The sequence below is a fragment of the Phyllostomus discolor genome, chromosome 12 (assembly GCF_004126475.2).
Source record: "Phyllostomus discolor isolate MPI-MPIP mPhyDis1 chromosome 12, mPhyDis1.pri.v3, whole genome shotgun sequence".
Lineage (NCBI taxonomy): Eukaryota > Metazoa > Chordata > Mammalia > Chiroptera > Phyllostomidae > Phyllostomus > Phyllostomus discolor.
In genome coordinates, this window is record NC_040914.2 from 34,547,373 (window position 1) to 34,567,467 (window position 20,095).

General features: G+C 41.6%; 1 protein-coding gene and 1 non-coding gene across 10 annotated transcripts in view; both read right to left on the reverse strand.

Moving 5' to 3' along the window:
- Positions 1–20,095, reverse strand: part of TJP1 (tight junction protein 1) — a 209,354-nt gene that overhangs the window by 71,846 nt on the left and 117,413 nt on the right. Inside the window, exon 1 of one of the 9 annotated variants that reach the window (XM_036012948.1) lies at positions 7,012–7,536. The exons of the other annotated variants lie outside the window; for them this stretch is intronic. Coding sequence (XP_035868841.1) covers positions 7,012–7,038 — 27 coding nt within the window. The 5' untranslated portion in view covers positions 7,039–7,536. Of the gene's footprint in view, positions 1–7,011; positions 7,537–20,095 lie in introns of those variants that run through there. 9 annotated transcript variants of the gene reach the window in all.
- On the reverse strand, positions 12,177–12,319 carry LOC114488701. Its single transcript, XR_003683814.1, has one exon. It is a non-coding gene; the product is annotated as a U4 spliceosomal RNA (small nuclear RNA).

The window sequence follows — 20,095 nt, forward strand, 5'->3', positions numbered from 1 at the left end:
CTACTCCTGCCCCTCAGACAGAGGCACACCAGCATTTCCTCCCCAAACCGCAGAAGCCTAATTCAAACTATTTTTTCCCAGCCAGTCTGGCAGTAAGCCCTCATACAATGGATTACTGGGAATTTCATCCCTGGATACAATGAAAACGAATGAACTATAGCTACCCACAACATCAATCATATAAACACAATGCTCAGCCAAAGCAGCCATACACAACAGAACCCACGCTGCACGGTTCCATTTGTGCAAAGTTCCCAGGCAAAACTACAGTGCTTATGGAATGCATAATTAAGTGGTGAAATTGTAAAGAAAAGCTACAAAGTGGGCACCGCAGAAAACAAGATCGTTGCCATCTTTGGGGGAAGGACACAATCTAGAACTGGCACGGTATGGAGCCTGGCATTCGGCGTCACGTACAGCATTCCACCTGTTGCTCTCCGTGTGCACCATGAAAATGTGCCAGGAGTGCAGACGCGTGTACGCTGCTCTATCTCCAGCACCTGAAATGGTGCCTGGTACGTACCAGGTTTGCAATAAATATCCGTTGAGGAAAAACTCCAAACTGTTAGGCATTTCACAGCTTGTTACACCCTAAGTAAACAGTGAACGGCTAGCAGACTGTACATTTTCCACACCAGTTTATTCAAGGAGTTATTAATTATGTAAGTAAATTCTAATTTCTCCATAGTTCTTAATCTTTTCTCCTATGGAGATCCTTTTACAAAACGTGGGTTTATCCAGATTTAATTAAAGCACTTTTAACAAAAAAAAATGCAGAAAATCAACTCTTACAGCAAGCCCAAGGTTTAGCTGTAATCACACCACTTTCCCAACCACAAGTCACCAGCATGCAGTGCTATTAAGGAGGACCATAATCATGTTCATATTCATTTTTCATGAGTAAGCAACGCAAATCCTTGGATCTTAAAGGGAAATCACACATTTCACAACTGACTGTTATAGTATACAGCATTGAAAACTGCAAGCTTCTACAGAGCAGGGATCTAGAAAATGTGCTCCATTCGTGTTTGCTGAGCTAACCAAAAAAATTAGTCACTACTGATATCCTTCTAGATTTGATAATTATGTCCTGAATTAAGAGAGATAATCATAAAATAAGTTGAATTCAGTCACCGGAAATGGTAAAACCCTGCATGGGTGTCCAACCTTTTGATGTCTCTGGGCCACACTGGAAGAGGAGTTGTCTTGGGCCACATACTAAATACACTGTGGCACGTAATCACATAAAAAAATCTCTGAATGTTTTAAGTAACTTTACGATTTTGTGTCGGGCCACAGGTGGACACCCCTGCCAGATTACTACTGACAATTCCAAGAGAGTGAAAAAACTCTTAAGATAACCAAGAAAAAAAATGAACTTTCACTCCTTGGGAATGTACACTATTAAAAAAGCAAACAAAACAAAGAAATTTCAGCAAATTAATAAAGGTACGTGTGCTAATCTTATGCCCTGATAAATGCCCATAGAAAGTACTGTTAGCACCTGTTTCCACCTCCCTTCTGGGCATGAGAAACCAGAATGACTGAGGTCTTTCATCAGTCAACTCACTTGCCAACATTCTCCTAGTGAGAGCAGGTGGTTCCAATACAGTAACTGACAGGTGTAATTCACACTCGTAAGAACTCATCTTTGGACGCATCCCGAAGTCAAGGGCCACGTGAGATTCAGTACTTAACACAACATATACAGCAGCCAGGGCATTGTTATTGAATCTCAAATGGTGAGTTTTATGGTAAAAATTTTAGCAACATTGGTTTTCTGATGTTTTAAAGTAGTGCTTCTGTGGTGTAGTTGATCATTCAGAGTCAATTATTTTCATCCACTTTTAGGATGTAAAATGAAATTTCCTACCCACGTGCTCACCACACCCTTCTCATTATTAAGAATTTATCTGTTTAAGAAGGAATGGAAATAAAGCACCTGGCTAACCCATAAAGGAGCAACCTGAAGCCACCCTTCTCTGCAATAAATAAATGAAGAAGCACTCTAGGTCAGAGAAGGCAAAAGGCCTATTTTTATTGCTGCCCTATACTGCAAATACTGTTCTGAAACATGCCAATTTGAGGTCAATTTAAAAATCGGTAAACTATCCTAATGTCTCTCTCTTCCTAAAAGATTCGAAATTGTTAAACTAGTAAGTTTTAAGATTGTCTTTCAAAATTCAGAGATTCAAAGTATGTTCCAGTCAAATATTTCAGAACTATTATACTAGACATAAACTATCTTTTAACCTTATTTAGCATTTGATCAAGAACTCCAGAATTAAAAAATCACTTTGCTCAGTCCCCTCACTTGTCCTCGGTCACTCCAGTGCTCGGTCAGTGCTCAATACTGGGTCCCTGTGTGCCTGAGCACGTGACCCTGGGGCGAGGGGCGCAGGGCCGTCAGGGGTGGGTGGCAGGCACTACACATGAAGGGACAGCCAGACTCACAGTCTTTCAGAAGACTGAACTTCAATCATGTCAGGGTTATGTCCAAAAATATAATGTAATTCATTACACTTCCCGATTTTTCACCAAAATTATTATTTTTAAAGCCAATTTCCTTGGCAGCATAGTGATCTGTCTTATTTATACTCGGTTTTATTCTTAGAACTGTACTGAGTTTACATTTGGTCTCTAAATAGAAAAAAAGATTAAAGAGCAAGTAAAAGTCAGAGCCAGTGCATTGTTTCCAGGACTGAAAAAATGAGTGAAACTACTGTAATCTTTGTCCTTCAAACCAAACAGGAAACAGTACTATATACGCTGTATTACAGCCTCCGAGTCACAGATTGCTTTCAACCTCCTCATTTGTTGGTGTAGATGGCTGACCTCCTCTACCGCTTGCTGAGAGCATTCAGTGGGCAGCATGATCTCCCTTGAACGTGAAATAAAGGTCCGCAAGTCCCTAACATGAAAACATCAGTCTTCAGAAAGACAGGAAGGAATGGGGGGTAGGGGGCACAGTCTTTCCTAACTCTGCAGTACAATCTGCACCACCACACAACCTGGGGAGAAGGCCGTGTGTGACCTGAAAAGCAGCTAGCTGTCCAACAGAGCTGTCCTCAAACAAACTTTAGCGTTGTAAATGTGGTCAGGATAGTCAGCCAAGAAGAGTGCAAGTTCCAGTTTCAATCATGAATGCCTAAAATTCAAAAGAGGCTACCATAAGTTAAAAGCCTTTTGCCTTAAATACTATAGGAATAGTTCTAGTGCAAAGTAATTATTGTACAAACACAACAGGTCCAGAAAAATGCACTACAGTAAAGCCTGTTGAAGGTGGAAGCCCATTACATAAAGCACAGTGAGTTTTTAGTTTACCTTTAAAGCAACATGAAACAAATAGACACTGATCAGTAACTACCAGAATAAAAGCTACATTACAACAGCCACTCAGGACACAATTCCTACCTGTAAAGAGTAATTTTCAATTACTGTTGGTTATTTACTTAGCTACCATATTTTGCCATGTATAAAGAGCACATTTTTCCCTAAGTTTTTGAGAGAAAAATAGGGACACTCATTATACTTGGGTGTAATGATTCTCTACCATGAATGGGGATAGTATGTATAATGCACACAAAACATGGGCACATATTATATATAGCAAAACATGTAATATCTACAGTTATCTTTCAAATGTTCAGCTATTTTAAAAAAAATCCACTGTGCCTTAGTTGACACAATAAATAGATTCCTAAGAAGTAGTGTAAATAATTTCCATACTAAACTACACTAGAATTTTACAGGTAATCACAGGGAAAAAGATATGGTCCCTGAGACATAATGAAAACATTTAAGCAGAAAATCTAGTAAGCACATATAACAGTACAATTTTAAATTTAATTGCTTCCGCCACAGTGAAACAGCTTGAAAATCCAGAAGCCACTACAACTTCCTTCAGCCACTTTCCATGATTCAACCAATGAAAATGTCCCTAATAATTGTTCATATCATTTTCTCATGTAATTATTTAACAATTCTCCGGTGAGACAGAGAACCACCCTCAGGTTCCTGATGTCAACTGTTGAGTAATTTTATGCCAGGGACACTGGTAATGGTGCTCACAAAGTCGGGCGTGTATCACGCACATGAGAACAGTTTCCTTTATTACTTCTTAAGTTATTTATGTACAGAGGAGCCCTTTCCAACCCGCGTATATATTTTTTAAAAGTGACTATACTGTCTTCTAAGTACTCTATGATTTGCCCTTTTCCAAATTTCATTTCCTTTTTTTTTTTTTTTTTTGGCCTGAGGCATAAACCCAGACAAAACAAAACAAAAAAAAGTTAACCAAAAGTCCCAGTACTGTTTACTAAATAACCTATCCTTTCTCTAATCTACGTTATTTTAACCATATATCCCTGCTTTTCCTTGTTGCTGGCTAAATGAATTTGGGTATGTTACTTTCGTATCTGTTTCAGTTTCCCCATCCATAAAGTGGGAATAACAGCATCGCTCCCTCCATGGGCTACCCCGAGAATTACATGGTTCATTCGTGGTAAGCTCTCAGAACAATACCTGACGCGCAGGAAGCGCTGACAACCACAATCACTAGAAGCTCATAAACACACAGACGTTTCTGGACCCTTTGGTTCCACTGCCTGCTGCTGAACTGACAGACTGCTTTCAATTACTCTGAATTATAACTCATTAGGTTCTGATAGGACCTTCTTTCAAAATTCCCTGACTATCCTTCATTTATTTTATCAGATAAACTTTCTCATCCATATATCAAGTTTTCTATAAGGCAACACTGAAATTCTTTCTGAAATTGTATTACATTCATACATCACCTCAGGGAAAACTGGTATATTCTACAATAGCGACTTTTCCCATCCAGCGAGTATATCATCTCATCTCATTTATTCAGGGTTTATTTTATGACCTTCTTTAAAATTCAGGTAATTTACCACTAATTGTTATATTTATTCCTAGGTTACAACCTTTTTGGAGAAAAATGTACTGGTATTTATCAGAACTTTAAATGCACATACCCTCTGACCCAGGAATTCCATTTTAAAAAACTAGACATATAACATACAATGTAAGTACACAAATACAAAAACATTATGCTACTTACTACACTAGCGAAATCCTGGGAACAAGTTAGGCAGAGCTGATACACAGCATATTCCCGGGACAGAAAGCTATTCAACCATCACAAAGAACACAGCCTCACAGGTATTAGCTTAGAGGAGAGTTCTACAAACCATCAGGCAAAAAATAAAACAGCAGGCTGCCGAATTAATGTCATATTTTTTTAACTGAGGGTGAGGTTAACAAAAGCATCACATGTAAAGTATTAAGTACCAAAGCTTGTCTCTCCGTAAGCACTTGAATCACCTTAAAAAATTAAATGTGACTTGAAAACAGAGGGTTGAATATTATTCCCTTTCACCTATTTTTCTATGGCCTGCTTTGCTCTACGTAAGATTTCGCAAAGGCCTCATAATACATCATTCAAAATAACAAGCTTTTTCACTCACATTTTCCTCATAAATATTTAAGAACACAAATGCCCTTAATATAATATTTACCTCATGATGCTTTTCATTATGGCATAAAACCTCAATACCATAATGCAGGAGGAAAAGTATTACTCCTTCTAAATCATCTTACTATGGCAATCCATCAAAAACTTAACTTCTCTCCAGTCTTGAAATCACCTTTTTAGAAGTGTGCTGTCTTGGCCACCAAGTGAGGGAGATCACACTTCAGGAACAAAGTGACGTTCTGTGTCACAGGCAAACAAAGCCTGTCTTCCTAGCAAAGGAAGCCCCAGAAAAGGGAAATAATATGCGCCTACTTTAAAATCAAACCAAAATGTTGCTCTTTTTTTAAAAGCCACTGGATCAAGTTTTACCTTTAGGTTGTTTTTCCAGCAACGTAAAGTCAAAAAAAATACAAATTCAAGTCTTTTAAGAGACTACTGCATTCCTTAAAAGAATTCACTTGTATTCACCACTAAACAGAACCACTCTCAGGGGGAGCATGCCTGCTCCCAGGTCCTACCAGTAAACAGTTCAAACAGAAAAATAAACATAAAAACCGCAACCTGCTTAAGTACTTCAAAAATGATTCAAGTAATGGGTTTTTAAAGGGCGAGATTTTTTACTCTTCGCATTTCTGTATTACTCTAATTCCTAAAAAGGACAAAGGCTACTTTATGATGATAAAGATTTAAAATCTGCAAAAGTAGAGGGTTTTCACTGACTTTTAGAACTTCGACTTTTTGATGTAATATACAAGTAGGTTTCAAAGCATTGAGAAAACGACTTAACACTTCAAAGCACATAGGAAATCTGATAGGAAATAGTGCTTTTTTGCTGAACCCACAGATCTTGGTTAATGCTCATTTTTAAGAGTTCCTCTCATTGTCCACTTGTAGGGGCACTTCGTATTACTTTCGAAAAGTTTAATTCAAGTTAAACTATTAAAAAGTGTTAAGGGGGTTGGCTTTTTTTTTTCAATGTTGCCTTAAATAAATAATACAGGGTGGAAAAAAATATCCAACCTACTACACAAGCTGAGTGTTTTACTGTATCAATGTCTTATCGCTGGCTCGCGCATTCCACGAAGAGTGACATCAGATCGAAACTACAAGGTTTCGCCGGGACCAACCACTCCTCCAGATACAGCAGCCACCGGCTAAGCTGGAGGTGGCACCCCAAGCCCCGAACCCCGGCCCACCGCAGGCTCACATCCCGGGCCGTGCGACCCACTCCCGACGCCGAGTTTCCCGGCGCAGGACCTGTTGCGCGTCCCCGCCGGCCGCGAGCCAGAGCCAGGCGCCGACGCCGGCAGCGATGCACCTGCCCGGGACGGCGGCTTTGCGCGCCAGCAGCCACCCCCCGCTCAGGCCCGCGCGGTCGCTGCCTGCACGGCCGACCCGCCGCCGCCGCCCCCGGGCAGCCGCCGGCGAGGAGGAGGGCGGGGCGCGGGCCCGACGCCGGCGGGCGGCCGCGCTCGCTCGGGATGCGCCCTGGCGGCCGCGGAGGCGCTCACCTTGGCGGCCGCGGCTCTGGCAGACATCTTGTCTCTCTCCGGCGCCGCGCGAGGCTCCTCGAACCCCAAACACCGTGCCCCGAGCCCGCCGGCTCCTCACGCCACAGCCCAGATAAACATCTCCCGGGAGCGAGCGGGGCTGGGGGCGGGGGAGGCCGGACAGGCCCAGCCCACGGGGAGGGGACTCAACTCGGACAAAAGTCCGGGGAACGCCCGCCTGCCCGCCCCGCCCGGGTCTTCTCCAAGGGGCGCGCCCGGCCGGCGCCTCCCTCCGAGTGTGGCCACTCGCTCGTCCTCCCGAAGCTTTCGCTGCCCGGCCACGTCGGCCTCGCCCACTCGCCCCTCGGCAGCACCGGGGGCCTCCGGCCGTCCACGTAGCCCGCCCGGCGGCTCCTCGGAAGCCGTGTTCAGCACGTAACTTCCCTGGAACGAGTCGCGGAGAAGGGACTCGGCTTCTGAGAGAAGAGCCGGCGCCGGTAACTGCAAGCAGCCACGCAAACCTGCCGGCCTGGCCCGGCCCGGCCCACTGAGCATGCCCAGCTGGGTGGGGGCGGGGCCACGGTGGGGGCGGGGCGAGGCGAGCGGCCCGGGCCCGCTTCCTCCCGGGATGCGACCCCCGTTGCGGAAGGAAGACGTTTCCGAAGTAACTTGTAAGGCTGAGTTTCCGCTGGCGGGGGAGTCTTCCTGTTTGTTTTCGTAAGGGGTCTGGCGGAAATCGCCCCCTAAGAGAGCAAGCTCCTGTGCCCACTCCCTTTTGATTTTTATTCAACTTGCCCACTTTGTCCTCCACGAGCCACGCTGGATTAGCCCCACGCAGGAGGACAGCTCCTGCAAATACCTGACCATCCTTCCTTAACCTGGCAGATGACGGTGGTCACAGTTGCACCACGTGCTTGGGCCCTGCTGCCCCACTGAAGGCAGAACGCGTTTTTTTCTGTAAAGGACGTCGGGGCTTTCATCTCTTGATGAGCTCCTATCAAGGTCAAAAATAGTTGCACTCGTTCTCAACAAACCGACTGACCTAACTAAAACTGGTAACGAGGTCACGGGCACTCCGGCCAAGCACTCTGAGAAATACCCAAGAGACCCTGTGGTATCTTGGCTCACCCACATTAGGCCTCAAGATATAGCCAAAGTCTCCTTCTCCAGCCCAACTAGCCAGATCTTACAAATATTTTTTTGGCATCAAAAATGCTGACATTCTTAGGGGCGAGTTGAAGGGATCTGGCTGCCTTGCAAATTCCAAACCCAGTTCCTCCAGCTCATCCTGGGCAGAGAAGTATGCAAGAAACAATATCCTACACTTTGTAACGCTCTCCACACGTGTCAGAAATTCTTAGTAACATTAAATGATAACATCCTTAAAATACCTAGCACAGAACCACAAAAGGTACACGAAAGTGGAAAAAAATCATAAACATAGTTTTAATCGATGGTTTTCTCTTTAGAATTCAATGGCATGAAAAGATCAAAGCTAACCAATAACTATCTGTATATCATACATCGATATCAGTTAAGATTTTCAAAGTACCATATATTTTGTAACTCGAATTAAAACTCGAAGCTACCTGACCTAGAAAAAAGCATTCTGCAAATCAAAGCCTTCTTTTTTTTTTCTTTTCCCCCTTGCATAAAAATGGTTAAAATCACTTTTTAAAAAAAAGTCATGTGTGTAATTTTTGGTTTTAGACAAAGTTTTTCTTATAAGAACTCATTAAAATTTCCTTATGAGCAAATGCTGTTTTTTAAAATAAATTTGGGAGACTTTTATTTTAAAAGGTAGGTATGGAAGCCCTTTTACGCTATCTTTATTATCTTATCATAATAAGATGTGCAGTTGGCATAACCTGCCTAGACTTGGGTGTACTTGCTGCCTTTCCTAGCACCTAAACCAGAGACATTATCTACAAATCCATGGAAACCTTTCCTTTTTTTCTCATTTGTCATTTTCCATCAAGTCTCATGTATATAATTTAAACACTAGATTGCACTGATTTGCCAAAGATCTACTATATTTAGTTATAGTTTTATAGTTTTTTACTTTTGCCATAGTTGAAAAAACTACGCAATACCACTTGCAATGATGAAAGCAAGCCAAAAATTCCAATTTGAGAATACTAAGATATAAAAATTACATTAATAAAAATATTTCGCTGAATAATATCCTTTTTAAATTTTTCATTGGTATTTGCATCTAAATTAAACTGGAAAATGTATGTTTTATGTATCTCCTTTGTTCTGAAGAGAAAGTTTTTATCATTTGGAAAAAATGGTAGAACACTGTTGTCAAAAACTAAAAACACAGCTCCATTCCTTCGGTTTATTTTGGGGAGATGCTTTCATAAAAAGTGGCAAGCCTTGCCCTGACTGGTGTGGCTCGGTGGATTGGGTGTCCTGCAAACCAAAAATTGCCAGTTTGATTCCCAGTCACAGCACATGCCTGGCTTGCAGGCCAGGTCTCTGGTTGGCGGTTTCTCTCACACATCAATATTTCTCTCCTTTTCTTTCTCCCTTCCTGCCTCTCTCTCTCCAAATAAATAAATAAAATCTTTTTTTGAAGTAGCAAGCATAAACCATAATCTCAGATTATGCCCCTTTAGAAACAAAGAGTTTATCCACTGAACACCAAAAAAAAAGTTCAAGCCCTGGCTGGCGTAGCTCAATGGATTGAGCTCGGGCTGTGAACCAAAGTGTCGTAGGTTCGATTCCCTGTCAGGGCACATGCCTGGGTTGCAGGCCACCGCCCCCAGCAACCGCACATTGATGTTTCTCTCTCTCTCTTTCTCCCTCCCTTCCCTCTCTAAAAATAAATAAATAAAATCTTTAAAAAAAAAGTTCAAATGATACCGCAATTTTAATGCGTACATATGGAAGTGGTCATAGCTCCTCTGGACTTCCAAATGGGACAAAACACAGCAAATTTGAGATTCTCATCCTGAGTTAAAATAAAGTTTAACCAAGAATCTCTTTCAATTGCACAGCTTTATCTTATCTGATCATTTAATGCAAACTGAACGGGAAGCTAAAAACCACAACACTCAAAAAACAACTTCCTGTGGGATTTTTGGTGTCTGCGGCTCGGAACGGAAAAAAAAAACAAACACCACTGTGTGTGCAAAATCTCTGTCTCGGAATGAACCATTTATTAAACAGCCTTGACCAAATGAGCAATTAGATGCACACCCACATTTTATATGTTTTATGTTTTACATGTATATGTTTCCATTACCAAAAATATCCCTAGAAAAGCAGACTTACAGTATTTCCAGTACAAGTTATGAGTTTATGCATGCAGTGCAAAGGGGAAGTACAGTACTGTGGTAGAACATGAGACCATCTGGATTATATTACAGAAAAGAGAATATATACAAAATACTAGAATGAAGAGAACTTTATCAAGGCATTATAACAAAAAAAAAGTAATACTAATTTCACTCTTTGCCATCATTTTAAAAATTCTATCACTCAGAACCAAGATGGCGGCAGAGTAGATGGAAGTTAAAAATTCTACAAATTGATTCAGAGTTTTCCTCTGCCAATAAAGTCACATAACATTAAAGAAGGAAGATCTTTTCAAGGTACAGACACACAGGGAATATATTTCCAGATCAGTTTCTATATATTTATTTACACATATGTATTGGGAGGGGAGAGATGTCCAGATAAACAGGAATATATGCTTTCAAAACACAAATAGACTATATTATTTTACAATTATTTTTTCACACTATATTTCTGTCTCGGAGGTTATGTTAAACAATGAAAATCTACCTTGTCATTTGAAAATCTCCAGCTAGTACTCCATAAAATGGATGCACTGTCGTTTAAGATGATTTCGATGTTATAATGTTACAATAAAAATACTTATTTGTGCCTTCCTTGTGCACGTGTGCAAGTATTTCTCTAGGAGAGATATCCAAAAAGGAATTTGGGGAGGTGAGGTCCATGCTTATTGAAAATAAACATTTTTTAACTGATACTATCAACTTGCTCTCCAAGAATACCAGGTCAACTTACCCTGGTTCCCCGCACAAACAAACGCTTGATAACATCAGTTTGCTACACTTTCCCGCAGAGGGTAGATAAAACTAGTATGTCACATGCCTGCTTAGTTCTTTTCCCCTTTTTTCTGTTAGGCTATTTCTCTCTCTGATTTGCTGAAATTCTTTAAGTACCTTTTTGTGTTGAATGCATCATCAGTCTTTTCAGTTGGCTCTGTGTGTATGTGTTAAATGAAATTTACTTTGGCATAATTTGAGCTTTGCAGAAAAGTTGCAAACGTAGTACAAAAAGTTCCTGAATACCCTTCACCCAGCTTTCCCTAAAGTTAACATCCTACATGGTAACTATGGTAGAGTTTGTTAAAAACAAACAAAAAAAACCCCAACCCTAACATTGTTACAATATTATCTAAACTGCTTCAAGTTCTGCCAAATTTTAAGTCTAATTTCTCTAATATTCTTCTAGTTTTGCCAATTCCTCCTCCTTTCCAACTCTTATGAAAACTATTGTGCACGTGTTAATATTGTACCTCTAGACTTTTCTGAAGTTCACTTTTGTGAGCATGAATATGAATGAGGAAGAGTGTAAATCACCAAATCCAGGGGACACCTGGACTTTGGCAGGTCTTACTATGTTCCATTACTTATTTCCTAAAACTCATCTCTGTGGAAGGGCTTCTGTGGATATTTTCTCAGCCTCAGACAGTAAGTGGAGATCGGAAGAGATCTATCAACCCCAGTATAGTTTGGAAATTGTTGTCCCAGATGACAGACAGCACCATGCTCATTGGATGAGGAAGAGAGACAGCCAGACAGAGACAGAGAGACACAGATTGAGAGAATGAGATGGATTCCTTAAACATTGAATGGTCCAGTCCTTGAAACTATGTTTGCTTTTCTTTTTACAATGTTTGTGCATCGGTGTGTGTATTTGTGATAAAATATTTACATAATAGCCTTTTAAAATAAACAAAATATAGAAAAGCTAGTAAAACTTCATTTAAAAAGAAATATATATTTAAAGTCATTTTTAAAGGGAGTGAAATAAATATATATGCATTTTATAGGTATATGTATTTTATATACATATGTATATGTATTTTATATGTATATTTTTATATATATTTGGAAAAAAGAAACATCGGAAGAACAACTAAGAACACACAACATGAGTTACCTTTAGAAGAGGAAGAGGACATTGATAATATAACACTTTTCTAGATATATCCCATGATACAGTGTTCAATTAGCAATAATTGCGCCTTGGATAAACCTTATTGGCTACGATATTGCCACTGTGCAAAGCTACCCATGATACAGTTTTGACTTTGGACACATAAAAATGCTTTACAAGTTTTTTAAAAAAATAAATGAAATGAAGGAAAAGAGGCAATCTGTAAAACCTGAAAACAAGGCAAGAAAATATACAGTAATTTTGTGACCTCATGCACAGAGTAAAGAATTATTTCCACAAAGTGCTTTAACTATATGTTCTTAGTAAAAATATATTCTAAGAAAAATAGCAGTGCAAATCTTAAATTTCATTCAGTAGTCTGTTAGTAATGACAACACCATTATTACTTTGAAATTGTTACATATATGTATGTGTATATTTATTAAATATAAATTGTTGCATATTCACTAGTCTAATAACTGATATATAATGATTAGCTGTTATATATGTGTATTAACAAATATATTGGTATATTTAATATATATTAGTATTAACATGTATATTAGCAATATTACATTATATATAAAAGTTTCAAAGTTACATATAAATAGAACAATTTCAAAGTAATGATGTTAATATTACATATAAGTATTTATAGTATATGCTAATAATGCTGATGTTATAAGTTTTTATACTAGCTATATATTAGTTAATACAGCAACACATATTGATGTATGTTAACATTGTTAAGAACCAAGATTTCCCATTTAAGAGAAAAGAGAAAACGGTATAAAAATCAAAGAAGATAAAATTTTGCAATTCTAATCCAAGCTTAAAAAATCAGTAATTTTTCAAAGAAACTCTAAGAAAAGGAAATATATGGAAATAGATGTTTTAGCTCTGTGTATCTGTGTGTGTGTTTGAGATAAAACATTTATAATGATAGTCTTTTAAAACAAAACATAGAAAAGTTAGTGAAACTCCACTTAAAAAAGTAAAAACATTCTTATATTTAAAATAATTTTTAAAGGCAACAAAATATAAACGTATTTGCAAAAGAAACACTGGACAAACAAATAAGAATGAATAATAGGGGTTACATGGAAAAGGACTGGAAATAATGAAAATAGCAATGAGCATGTCCAGTTCCCATATGGTAATTTCCAGCCAGGAATGGAGCAAGAAATACACGGACTCACCCTGGGATATCTTGTGCGAGAGCAAGGACATTTTCAAACAACAATGGATCAAAACGTACAGGAGCCGACAAGCAGTTTCACATTGGCCGAAGACGAAACTCTTTGAGCCTCAAAAATGTAGTTGATTAAAACCCACTGAATATCTAAAACCCGTGAATTAATAATAATAACAAAAAAAGAGAGAGTAAGCAAGAGAACCCCAAGACAACTATCTATTGAACAGTCCTGCACATAACCTGGGTACCAACTCCTCCTTCTGCAAGCTACGGATCAGAAGCACACAATACACAGCTTCCGGCAGAAGGGAGGCCTGCTGGAGTGTGGCTGGTAGGATAAGAACAGGGGTGCAACGATGTACAGTTTTAATTTGAACATTTCACCTGAAATGTCCTAGGGTGTGCTTGAGCGTGATATTGTTAGGTTACAGAATGACACGCTGATGATTTAGTAATAATAACAGGGGCACTATTTGTGCCGGACCCTGTATTTTGTAGGAACTCTACTGCAGGTAACTAAATCACTCGTGGATGAGAGAGAGGTTCTCATCCCAGAACTGCAGCTAACAAATCTGGGAGGAACCAGCGAAGGAGGCAATCACCATCTCGTAACACTTACCAAAATAACAGACTCGGGCAGGGATCAACCCATTGATCGGAGTTGCTGTCAGGAGCAGACAAGCAAACATTTATGTGATGTAGTCGGAAGCACACGGCGCTGCCTACGAGGGTTGCCAGCCCCCAAAGCGGCCCGTGAATGAAACCAGAGTCTGGGACTAACTTTCGTGAACAGAGAAACCCAGCAGGTGAAGATGGACGTTCAATGGCCCCACAAAGAAGCGAATGGACAAATACAGAGTGTGGGAGGTTCTACACGGGAACACTGACCCAGTTTTCAAACCAAGTCAACAGAAAAGAGAAAAAGAAAAGAAAAGCGAGTCGGGACAGCTACGGACGTTATGTGGATGGCTTCCTTTTCGACTCTATTGTGAAAGGACATTTTTGCAATGACTGGGGAACCTGAATTATGGACTGAGCGTTAGATGAAGTCACGATGTGATAATGGCACTGGGGCTACCTCAGGGAGGCATCTGTTTTTAAAAGATGTGTAACTAAAACAGATGGAATTGAAATAGCGAGATGTTTGGGACTTGCTTTCAAATATCCTAGCAAAGAAAAAACCCCTAAAAAACAGAGGCAACAAATGCAGTGAAATGCAGTGAAAATTGGTGCATCCAGGTGATGGGCCTCTGGGAGATTCATTGTGTTATTCTGCCTACTTCGGGGTATGTCTGAATGTTGGTGCACATTTGAAATTTTTTATCATAAAAACGAATGTTCCTGTTCACGAAAGCAGGTAGACTGTAAATGCCTGTCAGGAACTCTTGCCGCCCTGTCTGGATGTCCCATTGCAATGGGACACTGCAGAACTCTGAGACCACCACGGGGAGAAGCCCAGACTAGCCTATGCTGGAGAGGTCACACGGAGAGGAAATGAAACGCTCAGGCTGGAAGTTGGCCAGTCCTCAGACATCCGAGTGCGGGAATTCTAGACCCTCTGGTCCCAGCCAAGCCACAAACGGACTGCACCTGCATGCAGGAGCCTGGGCAAGGCCAGCCAAAAGGCCACTCAGCTGATCCGAGTCCAAACCGCCAGCCCACAAAGATCCTGATTGACTTTTAAGTACTGGGGTGGTCTGTTATGTAGCCAAGGGCAAACTGATACAGAGCTGAAACTATAGGAGTACTACAGAAACATACAAGCTTTTTAGCAATGCGGGGTATGGCCTGCATGCAGTATGGGCATCTGAATGGGAATTCCACATCCCTGGGGAAAATGGTACATGTGAAAACCGCTCTAAAGGGAATGGAGGCTTAGGCTGCCCTGTGGTACAGTTGGTTGGAGCATCTTCCCATAAACTGAAAGGTTGCGGGTTCGATTCCTGGACAGGGCCCATACCTAGGCTGTGGTAGACATGAAGTCTTGTGGCTGAGCCCAAGGCTGGTGCAGCAGAAACTGGGACCCCAGGGAGTCCCTGGGGTGGGGAGAGGGGTGCATTGTTGATGCCCCACCCCCCACACTCCTGCCTTCTCCTTTGGACAGGGCAACTCGAAGGGCTGCAAAAAAGCCTCAGGTTCATTAGCATCCTATCCAACGCTGAAATAAATGTTCTCTTTGGTCAACAAAGTGTGGACACAGATGGTGAAAACATCAAACAGAACGTGCTGGAATAATCTGGGAACCGTCTTCAGGGGCAGAAGTTTTCTCATGGACACAGCAGAAAGGGGGTTCCATGGGGGGCTGATGTGGGGGAGGGTAGAGGGGTGGGTTAAATTCTAAGACCCTTTCTAGCCATAACCTCCAGTGATCTGAATAGCCAAAGCTGGTGATCTTTCTCGTCCCTGACATTATGAGGCCAGTGTGGGATGTGGTTATTTGTAGACCTTACAGACTTTGGAAAGCTACATAGGATAAAACTGTGTTCTTTGTTTCTCTGAAAAGCCCTAATTTTAAATGTGATTAATACTTCTACTGGAGATGGCGTGTTACATAAAAAACGAAAAGCCGCATACAGGCTGGGCGCGTTAAAAAAAAACAAACATAAAAACCCAGTTAAGCTTCAATCTGTGCGCGCACAAGTGTGTGTTTTCAAAGGGTGTGGTTTCCTGACTCTGGATTGTGTGGAAACATTTTCCCAAAGCCAAGTTCACTTCTCCAATATCTTGAACACAGAAAGAAACTGGTGCCCAAAATAGCAGAAAACATGATATTCTACCCACATAATCAATGCAAGTCAACTAAGAAATGTGCTAATCACCCCAAAGAGGTCTCGTCTTAATTCTTTTTTTAGAGGTAGGCTGCGTAGTCGGCCGGACTGGAAATGGAGCAACACGGCATCAGTTTCGCTCACTCGTTCACTCATTCATCTGTCATCTGTTCAACATGCATTTATATTATCTCGTACTATGTGCCAGAAACCATGTCTTTTAAATTTTTTTTCAGGTTTGTTTTTTCAACATCATACTCCTTTACTCTCCCCCCGCCTCCTGCCTTGGGTAGGTGTGAGCATCATGCGTACCCCAAAGGGCTATGGGTTTGGCCTGAGGTCAGGGCGTTGTGTAGAGGGCAAATGATCAATGTTTCTCTCTCACATTGATCTCTCTCTCTCTCTCTCTCTCTCTCTCTCTCTTTCTCTCTGTCAGAAAACAATAAACATATCCTTGGGTGAGAATTTTAAAGGAGAAGATACTGAACACGTGGTACTAAAAGCAAACCGTTCTCTTGCTAAGGGAACAGCACAACCCACGTGGGTCAGCGCCTCCCACGGTGGGGTCTCGAGGCATACACAGACACAGGAGCAGATCGGTATTCCTCCCATCCCCACCCCACCTCGCGGGAAAAGAGGGCCGCACCGACTTGTGCTTCTCCCACTATTGTTACAAGAAGTTACTCATAGGATGCCCAGCTTTCCGAGAGTCAGCCCAGGACACGGCAATAACACGGCAATAATAATGTGACACGTAAGTAACTATACACGTGTTACTGTTTTTTAACATAAAAAAAGAGGAGCATAGGAAAATTCGATGTTACTCTGTGCTATTTCCCTTTCTGTTACACAAGTGTTATTGTTGAAACAACCACAATAGGACTAGTTAACAGTGGCAATCAGCAGTGATTACTAGTTGGACTACGTAAACAACGTGTGAGGGAAATACAGTATTTTTAAAATATGTTTATTGATTTTAGAGAGAGAGGAAGGGAGAGAGAGAGAGAGAGACAGAAGCATCGACGCAAGAGAGAAAGATTGACTGGCTGCCTCCCATACGTGCCCCAACCAGGGATCGAACCCGCAACCTAGGTATGTGCCCTGACTGGGAATTGGACCCTCCACCTTTTGGTGTAGGGGACAATGCTCTAACCAACTGAGCCGCATCGGCCAGGGCCAGGATATTTTTACTCTTTCCTTTCCCTTCTAGTAATACTTCTCTGAACTGCCTGCAGCCCATTAGCCGTCCCTCCGTTCTTGATGTGGTGGCAAACTGAACACCATCGTAGGCAACATTCACCTTGACTGGCAGCTCTGCCCTTCTGCAGCCACTGATCCCTAGTGGCAGCCCAGGGGGATGACGTTAACCTAAGTATCCTCTCCACAAAAGCATCTGAGCATGGAATACTTACCATTTTATTCACTAGCAAGAGCGGGTTTCTAGACTTATGGGAACATCCCCACCTGTCCAAAAAGCTCCATCTGCTTGGTATCTTCAGGCTCGTTGTTAATCGGGTTGTTGACATCTCTAAAGACTTCCTATGGGCTATGCACGTCTAAAACACCCACGGTTCTACAAGACTTTGTGTCCTGAAATAACTATTCATTCACAAGAAATTGCAGAGAAATATACAGGGACGTCCCTTGCTCCCTCCACCCAGCCGCCCGAAATCAGCTTCTTATACAACTCGAGTACAATACGGAAACCAAGACACGGACACTGGGACAATGCAAAGACCGTATTCAGATGTCACTGGTGACACGTGCACTTGTGCATGCATGCCTGTGCACACGTGTGTACGTGTGTAGCTCTGCAGCTTACCACAGTGCAGTCCTGAAAGCCACCAGCACCACTGACAAGAACCTTGCCAGGCCTCCCTCCTGCTCTTTCTTCATAGTCACAGCCACCTCTCTCCCCAGTCCCCAACCCCTGGCAACTGCTACCATATTTTTCAGACTAGAAGACACACTCCCCCTGAAATTTGGGAGGAAAAGGGGGGTGCGTCTTATAGTATGAATGTAGCTTACGTGGCTCACTGCGGGGGGGTGTGGCAGTAGAGTGGGGTCACAGGTTATTAAATATTTTACCACATTTTTTGCTTCACAAATTTTTTTCCTAGTTTCCTCCTCTAAAACCTAGGTGCATCTTATGGTTCTAAAAATATGGTAATCCGTTCTCCAACACTACAATTCTATTACTTTGCAAATATTACATATTTGGAATCATACAGTGTATAACCTTTTTGCACAATTTCTTTGAGATTTATTTCCATGAGCTGTTGCACCCCCTAACAATGGCCCCTTCCTTTTCACGGCTGAGTAGTATTCCTTGGTGTAGATGTTAACACAATGTAACCATCACCCACTGGACGCCACCGGAGTAGGTCCCAGTCGGTGCTTATCATCACAAAAACTGCTGTGACTATTTGTGTGTAAACCCTTGCATGAAAATAACTCTCCATGCCTCTGGGACTAATGCCCAAGAATCCAAACGCTGAGCCCTATCGTAAATCCATTTTAGTTTTGAAAGGAACTGCCAAGCTGCTTTCCAGAATAGCTGCATGTTTGCATTCCTACCAGCAATGTGTGGGCGACCCAGCGTCTCTGCATCCTGGGCAGCATTTGGCGCTACCGGATCCCTGTTTCGTGTCAGCCATTCTGACAGGCGTGGGGTGATGTCTCGTGGTTCTAATGTGCATTTCTCTCCTGGCTAATGATGCTGGACAGCGTTTCAGGTGCTTATTCGACACCTGTATGTCGTGTTCAGGCACATGTCTATGTCTTTGGTCTATTTTCTAATAGGACATTTTTTTTTTACTATTGAGTTTTGACAGTTCTTTATAGAGTCTACATACAAGGACTTTGTTGACTATGTGCCTTGCAAATATTTTTTTCTGATTTATGTAGCTTGTCTTTTCATCCTTTCAACAGGCTTTTTCCCAGAGAAAAGGTGGTTAATTTTGGTGAGTTCCGATTTATCAATTTTGCCTCATATGGACTGCATTTTTGGAGTCAAGTCTAAGAGCTCTTAGATCAGTCCTAAGTCCTGAAGAGTTTCTCTTATGTTCTTTTTTTTTAATGTTTTATTTATTTTCAGAGAGAGAGGAAGGGAGGGAGAAAGAGAGGCAGGGAAACATGGATATGAGAGAGCAACATTGATGAGTTGCCTCTTGCACACAACCCATCCTGGGATCGAACCCACAACCTAAGCACAGTCCCTACCAGGAATTGAACGGGTGACCCTTTTCTTTGTGGGACAACGCCCAACCCACTGAGCCACACTGGCTAGGGCTCTTATGTGCTTTTCTAGAAGGTCTATAGCTTTATATGTAAGTTTGTCTCTCATTTTTTTAAACATCAAATAGAGAAGTTAAACCTTTCTTTTCCAGGGAAAATAGTTTGAAAGCAATGGTGTAACTTGAGTTCACGAGATCAAAGTTTTACTGACAGGAGAAAGTCCTATTGAATGCAGTTACCCTTTTGTGATGAGTTTTTGACAATCTGAAGTAATCATTTAAGGGAAAAAAAGAGTCATTTTCTCACCCTATGAGTTTTCCCCACAACCCCGACAGCACATTAAACCACTCACGTATGTCGCCTCACACAGAGGCTATCGTGGTCTCATCAAAGATCATGAAACAGACCTGGCTGGCGTAGCTCAGTGGATTGAGCACGGGCTGCGAACCAAAGCATCGCAGGTTCGATTCCTAGTCAGGGCACATGCCTGGGTTGCAGGCCATGGCCTCCAGCAACCGCACATTGATGTTTCTCTCTCTCTCTCTCTTTCTCTCTCCCTTCCCTGTCTAAAAATAAGTAAATAAAATCTTAAAAAAAAAAGATCACAAAACAGTTTTGAAGAGACAGCAGAGAAACACCTGTTTCACTGTGCTTCTTTTCTCCATTCTCATCCTGCACTACATGTATTTCCACATCAGAGAAGGACACA